General features: G+C 37.4%; 1 protein-coding gene across 1 annotated transcript; it reads left to right on the top strand.

Moving 5' to 3' along the window:
* The first annotated feature begins 3,311 nt into the window (after positions 1–3,311).
* LOC116266555 (bidirectional sugar transporter SWEET1-like) lies at positions 3,312–8,873 on the top strand. The gene is made up of 5 exons (XM_031647801.2): positions 3,312–3,507; positions 3,858–3,894; positions 4,877–5,255; positions 6,775–6,894; positions 8,308–8,873. The coding sequence occupies exons 1-5, from the start codon at positions 3,471–3,473 to the stop codon at positions 8,539–8,541; spliced, it is 807 nt and encodes a 268-aa protein (XP_031503661.1). The 5' UTR covers positions 3,312–3,470; the 3' UTR covers positions 8,542–8,873.
* Positions 8,874–10,485: the final 1,612 nt, after the last annotated feature.

Here is a 10,485-nt window from a genome sequence, read left to right as displayed (position 1 = left end):
TTGATGGTTTTTAGTTAGTGCTCCTCCGCCTAAACTTACACGCTCTGCCGCTGCTGATAATCATTCTAATTCATTTCAAGAAAAAACAAAAAATCTGTGGACAGGAATTCTGAAGCTAGCAGCACTGGGTAGACAAAGTGAACAACTAGTTAAAATAAACAAGAGTTAGGTTGAGTTGATTCAATCTCCTTCCTTTACATGCATCGAGTCCGCAGTTGCTTGAATGAAGTAAAGTTTGTAAATTTGACATAGACCGAAATATTATTTTTCAAAATTTTTATATAGGACAAGTAATTTTTTTTTTTTTGAAAACTGCCCTCTTGAGCTCTATCTAATCACAGTTACCTGTTGCATTGTGTACACAAGTCGAGTAAATTTTTATACCCAAGAATGAAAAAAAAAAAAAAAGGAAATTCTAAAGAAGCACGCCTTTACTGTTTCACCATTTTTGATCGACCAATGCTGTACATGGTGCAGTGTGACGTCGACCATTTTCAAGCAACATGTGGTTCTCAAGCACACGGAATTTGGATCTAATTACCTGATCCACGTTCCTTTTGGATTCCATTGACTAACCATTATTATAAAGATGCTTAGTTGTTAGCTTCTTGCATCGCCAACACAAATTCCATGCCCACTGAATGAAAAAAGAATGTGTTATGCTCATTGGCCTTCAGGCAATAATTCTTCATGTCTCGTGGGGTTGATCCATATAATCGGATCCAGATCCAACCATTAAAAACAAAGTTTTAGAGTGGCTGCATCGGGCATAAGCCCCACACAGCCCACACCTCCATCTGCCCTGCCCCTGGTTAACCCTAAAATGACATGATATAATATGTTCTGCTGTATAACTAGACAGCAATGTAATTCAGAAGAAGTTCCTTTTGCATGGCCAGGGTTCTAAGAAGGTCAGGGGTTCAATACTTGAAGTAAGTCAATGTTGGTGTAAACAGCATGGACCAGGAACAAAGCCAATCAATTTTTTGTTTTTTTGTCTGTGGGACACTAAATATATAAAACTCGCACTCGCGCGTTCATTTTTTGTTTCGATACAAAAGAGTGGTGGGCTCTGGGATAGTGACCCGAGTCTCACGGTGCTGCCCCTTATAACTGGACTCAGATCTACCCAGGTCCGACCACGCTGCCCCTTATAACTGGACTCAGATCTACCCAGGTCCGACCACGCTGCCCCTTATAACTGGACTCAGATCTACCCAGGTTCGACCACAACATTAAGGGGCCTCATGCATCTCTGCCCCCTGGCTTGGACTCGGGGCCAGATCGATCGTGATACCTTATTGAATCTAATCCGTTCCTTCTAAATAGGTGTTGGACTCGTATCTGGTCTGGACTTGTTAAGATCGAATGCACCCCGATGGAGATAATATATGGCTTTTATATTTAATCAAATCGGATCGTATCGAATTTCATGCTCAAATTCCGATTCGGATACCTAAACCATATGTCAAGTCGGAGTTCCTTGGTTTATAATTTGGATCCTTTTCCTTACTGAATGGGCCTAAATGGATCCGCTAATTATATCTTTTGAACCCATTTACGTTCCTAATTGCATCTCACAACGAAGCGACAAACACAGGGAGTCAAAGGCGTCGTTGATAAGTAATACAATTGGCTCATTACCACATCTAATCAATGCAATGCGAAAAGAATATCTCGTAACGACATATCCAAAACAAAAGTGTGCAAGCAAAATGGTGAACTTTCGTTATCTTTTAAGATGAGGGCGAGAGCTTTGTGCATTAGGGGGTCGGGAACAATAATAAATGGTTTCATGAATTTGAAATATTTTATCGTTAATTGTTCCGGTTCCCTCGAAAGCGGAAAACTTCTATGAGTGTTTCATAAACCAATTGCAATCTTTGATGCAAATTTATAAAACACTAATACTAATGCACCATGAATCTGTCCTAATTTTTTAGTCAAATTCGTGGAACATGCTCAAATTAAATTAGGGGAGGTTCATGAATAAAGTAATCCATAAGTCTGGTCCAATCTCTTGAGCAGATTTACCGGATACCATGTAACTGTAGTGTTCCTTGAATCTATCGTAAAGATTAAGATAAACTATGAAACGCTTACAGCAGGAATTGAGCCAGGATTTTCTTTAGGGGCGGGCCGACAGTCCAACCTCTGGATCTGGGTAGGGCCAAATTGAATTCAAATCCAAAAAATACATTGTGCTATTAAAAAATTATATTTTTTTCAATGTTAATTTTTTTTTGGCCCCTCCCTCCACCCAGAGAGTTGTGTGTTGCCAAACTCCTAGTGGGTTCTAGTTTACGTTCTCCCAACTTAATGGAGCATTACTTTATTGCAATTATATAGTAGATAGCGCTCAAACTGCTCTGTCACTCTCTGACTTGATCATCCTTCACGTGACTTTCCTCTTATTCATCTGTTTTCACTGCCTTTAGTGGTAGACGTGCAGTTTTTCCAGTTCAAGAAAAATGAGAAATGGGGTTGTACTACAAGTTGGTAAAATAAAAGAATGGCTTGTCTGAATAAGGTGAAATTTAGTCTAATTGTCTTCTCATCTGGTTTCCCATGTCCTGCGATGCAGTTGATATCAATAAGGTGTGAGACCAAAGTTGAAGAAAATAACCAACAATAAAAATTCCTGTTGACTGTCCACCAACAATATGCTGTTTTTGCTACTTAGAGTTTCAAACACCAAAACTTTAAAATAAGTGGCTCTCTCTCTTTCTCTCTCTTACCTCAAGGGGCTTAGAAGTATATGAGCACATCATTAGTTCAATTCTCGAAGGCACTAGGTCTTAAGCAGCAAGTTTGCTCTTTCTCCCCCTCTCTCCGCAGGCAGGAGAGAGTGGCGTAGCCACATGTGGGCAGTTGCCTACACCAGCTCTTTAAAATTCGTTTATGTTTACATTTGCAAATTTAATATTTATTTTTATACATATATAGGTGCCTCTCTATATATAAATGTTTCTAAGCAACTGCTACTCAAGCTAAAGATGCTGAATGGGGGGACAATAAGTTTAGAAGGCTCTGTCAAATCAAACTTACTGATTTTTTATCACAGACGAGGAAGAAAGAAGGAATCACGAAAGGTAGACAAGTATGAGGAATATGTGAGAGAGAGAATGTGAAGGGACACCACTTACTTGTCTGTATAGGAACAGGAGATTTCTGCTTTATTTCTTTCAATGAATGTCCACAAATTAGGTAATCACTCCATGAAAGAGATTTCTGCTTTATTTCTTTCAATGAATGTCCACAAATTAGGAAAGCACTCCATGAAAGTTCCTTCAGCTCTTTTCGTGCTCTATATAAACCCCGAAGACATGCCATTTCTTCCATCTATCAGCCACCTCTCTCTCTTTTTCTTTCTCTCTCTCTCTCTCTCCCCCTCATCTCGTATTGCATCTAGCAGGTCTTAATTTTGTTGGCCGCCTAACTTCTAGTCTAGCACATCCAAGGGAGGAAGAATGAAGGAGGTTTCTCATTTGATCTTTGGGGCGTTCGGTAAGCATTATACATCACTACATTATTTGAGTTATAAATCTTTTTAGTCACAAGGATACAAATGAATAAATAAAATTGGTATGGACTCGGGAAGGATTTATGAACAGTATTGATTTGAAGGCACTAGATTGAAACTGTCTTTCCGTTCTGCGCACTCAACGTTTACAGTGGTGTTTTTTTGCTGTCAAGATTACATGAAGTTAATTTTCTTACTGGGAATTGACCATAGTTCATGAATTGCTAGCTGTGGGGGGGAAGAAAAGAGCACTTTAGGATTTACCTTTTCTTTTTCTCATTGATTCTTATTACTGATTAGTGCATTTCTTTGTTGATCTTGTTGCTGGTGACAGGGAATGCTACCGCTCTCTTTCTTTTCTTGGTACCATCGTAAGTATCTTCCTTCATTTCCATCTCTTCTGTTGATTCATCTTTCATCCTACCATCCAAGGAAAGAGCCAAAGCCTCTAACCTATCATCCCATAGGGCATCCACTTTTGGTTTTAGTGCATCGATGTGACATAATTTTTATGTTTCAACTTACATATCCATGCAACCACTCATCAAATGAATGTGAACTTATTTTTGCCCCAAATAATAAACATTTTTTTAGGTTATTTTTCATTCACTAATGCAGTGTATTTATAGCCCAGAGGGGCATAGCTCAAACAGGCAAATTTAGTTCTGCGGTAAATTAAGGGGTTTCTGCTCTCATCTGGGTGGTGGGATTAACCATACTCGCTCACTGGGAATTTGGTGCATTTCTACCGATTGATTTTGTCTTGGATTAAGATGATGCATAGACAATTTTTCAAATGATCCTACTGCCTATATACTATAGTTTAACTAAGCTGCTAATTTGCAGTTAAAATAACAAAAAGACAATCTATTCTATAAGTAAAGAGGTTAGAAAACTTTTTCAAACAAAATAAAGCTGAAGTAGACTTGTTAAAGGTCTTAGAAGTGGAAGATATGAGCTTTTCGAAGTACCAACTTATTTTCTAACTCTCGATTGGCAGGGGCACATTGCTGATTATTGTAGTTCAAGCAAAAAAAGAAATAACAAGATTGGGTTTGCTCTAAAGTGAAAACTTAAGTTGGAAACTAAAGCCTTTTCAATGACTCTCGAAGTACCAACTTATTTTTAGCATACCAACTTATTTTCCAAATTCAAAATTACAACGTAGATTGAGATGAGCGAAAAGGTTAAGAAAAATTGACAAAATTAAGCGGAAAATTTTCAAAAATTGCTTTTCCAAAGTTTAAAATCATGTTCGTGAAACATAAATGGAGAATTCCATTTTTCTTAAACAATTTCAGTATCAGAAGTCAGAATATTTTTGTTTTAATTAGAAAAAAATATATTGCGCAGGATAACGTTCAAGAGGATCATAAAGAAGCAGTCGACGGAGAACTTTTCCGGCGCGCCGTACGTGGCTACGTTGCTCAACTGCTTGCTGTCGGCGTGGTACGGGCTACCGTTCGTGTCGCCGCACAACCTGCTGGTGAGCACCGTCAACGGCGCCGGCGTGGCCATCGAGTCGGTGTACGTGTTGCTTTTCCTGATCTTCGCGGTCGACGGGAAGGCGAGGGTCAAGGTCGGCAGGCTGCTCTGCCTGGTGCTTCTGCTCTTTTCCGGTGTCGTCCTCGTCTCGATGCTCGCCCTCCGTGGCCAGCACCGCAAGATCTTCTGCGGTTTCGCCGCCACCATATTCTCGATCTGCATGTACGCCTCCCCACTCGGCATCTTGGTAACCACCTTTACTCCCTCTCTCTCTTCCACTCCCTCTCTCTTGCTCTCTCCGCCATGATCCTGATCTGAGAGAACAACTCCCCCTGAGGTTGTGTGAAGGTCATTTTCTCATGTGATCTGCAACTGTCTCTCTCTCGCTGTTGAAAACAATCTCTCCGTCGTTTTCTCCGGTCTTTCCTGCGTAATTTGTTTCATCCGCAAGAGTCCCTTCCCTTACTATTCATTTTCAAATTTTGGCATTTTCTTTTAAGATTTTTCGAATTCACCTCTCCCGTATTTTTCTTCAACCAGGAGAAAAAAAATTCGATGAGAACGCAAGAAATGACCATTGAAGCGACAAATTTTCTTTTCAACTTCACATTTCCGACCTGATCGATGGGAGCTTCATTGGCGATAGTCGTGATTTAGCATGTTATAAGATTAGCTCACTAAGTGGAACATTGTAAAGGTCTTTTTTTTTTAAATTTTATTTTAGAGAGGACATCCTTCACAGATTTTTCATCTGTCAAGGGCACTCATATGACAGACCAAATATTCAAAAATATTAATAAAAAAATAAGTAAATTTTGAGGAAGCCATATGTGGCTCTGGGTAATAGTGATGTCATGTCATTCCTTTTAAGTTAAATATGCAAAAGATATATTAAACTTAAAAGAAAGTTAATTTTGAAAAGCCTAACTTTGTCATGCTAGAACACTAAATGTTATTACTTCTAGGTGATAGGTTCTCTAAAAGGTAACAAAGTGTCACTAATTTTGGGTAATTAAAAGGAGTATTTCATCTTCTCACTTCAAGGTAGGAGGCCTGTTTGTTTTAGGTGTGGCGAAAAGTTATCACTTACAACTCAATTTTTGAAATTAAAACTTGGTTTTGAAACTGAAAGCGAAGTTTTGAAAAATGTAAGAAAATATTTTAGATGATTACTCTATATAAGTGTCAAAAATTTTTCCTGACTCAGCCACTGTTGTAACTACACACAATACCTATACATGTTTTGGCAGGTGTCAATAATATATTGGTGGCAATATATTCTTGTAAACTTAGCAATTCATCGAACCTTTGGTCAGGCTACATGTATCATATTGTCGGTTAGTTCTTGAGAAAAAGATGACGTTGATGGGTCTCCCTTAATTTGAAAGAGACAACTAGCCGTAGCCGTCTAGATAGTTTGCCTCTAGCATAATGAATGAGAGAGTCTTTTTAGCTACAGCTCATGCACGATTTATATGCAGCTAAAAATCACATCATAGTTCTATCGTTTTCTTGCCGTTGAATAAAGCCGAGAGACATCTGGTCGGCCCTGGTGAATTCTTGAGGCAATGTGAAATGACCAAAATGCCCTTTGTCTAATTATTTATGCCCAACTTTGGTAGTGGAAGAAACCACCGGGTTTGGAAAGGAAGATTGGTAGCAAGTTGGTAGACTCGAAAGTGGTTCCTCTCAATGGACTATGCTCACGCAATGTTAGCATTGAGAGAATAATTTGAGAGATATGTGTGTTGAATGTGTGTGTGCAGAGGCTGGTGGTCAAGACCAAGAGTGTGGAGTACATGCCTTTCCTCCTTTCTCTTTTCGTCTTCCTATGTGGCACCTCCTGGTTCATCTATGGCCTTCTTGGCGGTGACCCGTTTCTCATTGTAAGTCTCTATCTCTACCTCTCTCTTTTTTTCTCTCTCTCTTTCTCCAGACACACACACACACACACACATATATATATATATATATATATATATATATATATATATATATATATATATAATTTTTGTGTCATTAAAAACCATCACAAAAGATGCATTTGGCCATAGATGTAGCCTATATACTGATTTTTCTGGTAAACATTTATTTTGTTTGATTAATAGAGCACTGCTAGCTCAAATTATGCAAGATGATACAAATAATGCACACATTTTTCGTTGGACATGTTTTTGAGATTGATATAGGCTTTCGATGCATTCCAGTTTGTGCAGCTAACAACTGGCGTGTCCATATGATCGAATGGCACACAAATGTGCACATCTCAATTGGTTCCTTGCAAAGTTGAACTGCAACACATTCTTTGAGTTAGAAATCTCCAATTACAAAGGGGAAAGATGCCAACTCTGCTTTCTTCGTTTGGTGGCCTTCATAAAAGCAATCTAACATAAACAGGATATACTAGTGTTCATAGTACTGGATTTTTGGCATTATATATATAATGTTTCCGAGTTATAGATAAGCATGTTTGTTGCTTGTAAAAGTTTAAGGTGTCATATTGCTAATCAAATGAAAGAATAAAGGTGTCCAACTGATAGATTTGTTAGTGGAAAGAAAGAAAGAAAGAATTGGATTTTCTTTTCTTGTAACTTTTGTACTTCGTTGATAGAGATTTGTTAGCTTCATTGAATGGGTCCGTTGTTCTTCCCTAATGCCCAAAATTAAGATCAAATTCTTTAAACGTTTTCATACTAATTGTGACTTATGGTATGTTGAACCTATGGTTCTAGAGGGCTAAGAAGAAGAAGAAAAATCCAACCTTCTAAGCTAGTAGGGGCTAAACGACCTAGGCTAGATAAGTTTGGTTAGAGAATCTATCTCACTTTTACATGCGACTGAAGATTAGTCAAGATGAATCCTTTTGACCATAAGCTCGAAGCCATGATATTGTGAAGCTGGTTATATGCACCACCCCATGCACAAAAAAATGTAAACAATAGTGCTCGAACACCAATGGTCAGTAAAAGGGTAAAAAAATTACAAGTCCGAAAAAGTCGTTTCTTTTTTAAAAAAAAAATCTCCAAAATACCCTTACTCCCACCTTTTTTTTTCCCAGCTGGTGGACACAACTCAATCTCATGATGTTGATGCTCATATATTATATAGACTTTGAATATAAAGTTGGTGTAGGCAGAAGTTTGGTTATAAGGAGAATTTGAATTATATATTTCCCATACCATATGCACTTTGGGGAGCATGCCAGTCTAATATTATGTTATTGGTTCTTTTTGAAGATTGGTTTCTTGGAAATTTTTGACTCTTTTGTTGTTGGTGTCTTTGGTTTGTGGGGTGAACAGGTGCCCAATGGATTTGGATGTGGACTCGGAGCCCTACAGCTGATCATCTATGCAATCTACAAAGATTGGGGTGGTGGTGGTGATGGCGAAAAGAAGACAGTAGTAAACAGCAGCAGTAGCAGAAAGGAAGGAGGAGATGAATGCCTCAAGGTCAATGGCAGCGACTGTGTAACTGATGATGCCATGGAGATGGGCCATATGAAGCATGAGACCAAGACAACCAACATGGTCTGACCTACTCCCTCCTGATCAACATATCTCCAACAACAAGATCATGGTGGTCCTAATCTTATCCACCGGCCGGCATTAAATCTTCGCCGGAATCCGATTGAGAATTTTGACCTGATCAGAATCCCACTTTATTGTGCAGATTGATCAGCAAAAATGAAGTGATATATTGGCGCCTTTAGTTTGTGATAGGCTTATTAGTTTGAATAAGTTTTAGGATATGTTAGCTGAGCAGCAAAATCATGGCTGTGCTTTTAAAAATTTGGGTATCTTTGTAACGAATTAGGTCATTTAGTAAAGTTGAAAATATGTCTCCAAGATTCATTCTTCAACTTCACTTCAACTGGAGTGTTGCGCTTACCACCATTTACAATCTAAAAGAATAACGCACCACAAAATTTGAACATCAAACTTATGGCACTCTTTAGAGACGATTTTACGTGTCTGAAAATGAAGGCCGCGTCACTGAATCCCAGACTTGTTTGTTTCAAGCCCTTTCCATGACAGGGCCAATGCGTTACGATCTTTTTATGACACAGAAAAATCGCATAAAATACAAAATTGGGTACAACAACTTTTTTGTAATATAAGGGGAAAGAATTTGGAATTTTTATTTTTAAAAAATTTGGTGATTGAAATTTTCATTGTAAACTAAAATTACCGTACTGCCCTTAGCTTTTGAGTCTATACTGGAATGTAGTGGCGGTTCATAGGTGGAAGGGGCAAAAAGGAAGCCGCCCTTGGAGAAGGACCGAGAGGTGGGCGATTCTGTCACCGTAGAAAACTAAGAAAAGCTCGCTTAACTTTTATTTAAAACCACTATTAACTCAAAAGATTAATTAATTAAAAATAGAGTTAAAGCTTGGATTGATATGATAAGAAAACTAAAATATTTTTAATAATTAAAGAAAATGGTAGGTTCATGACCAGCGGGCATTACAATATGAACTATGAGTAGCTAGTAATATTTGCACACCATGAATTTTGTCCACATTAACTTAGTTTTTAAATTAATATTGGTCTCAGGAGTGGACCTAGAACTTTTTTATTAGGGAATCTCAACTATAGCTTCACCATATATATATATATATATATATATATATTTCAAATTTTTATATAGGTTAAATGAAATTTTTAAAAATTACATGTAAATTTTTCTTTTCCTTTCTGCCCTGGTCTTGGAATTGTTTTTGCTAATATTAGGATGTACTAATGCAGTTAGTGTTTTTCATAATATTTTTAAAGGCTGAAATACTAAATATAAAAATCTGTGATACTTACATTTTAGTTTTATGAAACAAATTTTTAATGAACTTTTTTTAATTAATTAAGTACGAAAACATGCGTTAGATTTGTTTTTCTAAGAACATGAAAAGTTTAAGTGTGTTTTTGTTATTGCCAATCCTTATAGTTTGGTGTTGAAATTTTTCCTTAGTTTTTAATAGTTCCACATTAGGAGACGAGTATTGTTGTTCAATGGTTTTTTTTTTTTTTAAATTTTGCTTAGTTTTTAATAGTTCCAGATTAGGAGACGGGTAGAGTTGTTTAATGTTTTTTTTTTAGTTTGGTAATTCGTGTTACCGGCTGGGCGGAGTAAAAATTACTCTTAAAATTTTGAAAATTTTTAATTTGACACTTCTAAAAATTTAAATTGTTTCGCCCCTTACTAAAAATTTCTAACTCCACAAAATACTCTTTCCTCCCTACAAAAAAAAGTTCTTACTCCGCCTCTGGTTATGGGATCAAACAAATATTGCAATAGATCTCTCTCTCTCTCACACACACACAATAGCTCTATTCCTTTCTACCCTTCTTTATTGTTCTTTTTGTTGTTCTTCCACTGCTGAGCAACAGAGAAAAACAAAGCAGGATGAAGAGAATAGCATACACACACAAAGAGAGAGAGAGAGAAAGAGAGACTTGGGTTCGTAATGGCATCACTAATTTCAA

This window comes from Nymphaea colorata, chromosome 13 (assembly GCF_008831285.2).
Source record: "Nymphaea colorata isolate Beijing-Zhang1983 chromosome 13, ASM883128v2, whole genome shotgun sequence".
In the NCBI taxonomy this organism is placed as follows: Eukaryota; Viridiplantae; Streptophyta; class Magnoliopsida; order Nymphaeales; family Nymphaeaceae; genus Nymphaea; species Nymphaea colorata.
Note: the sequence above shows the minus strand (reverse complement) of the source record. Positions and strands in the feature narration are given on the sequence as shown.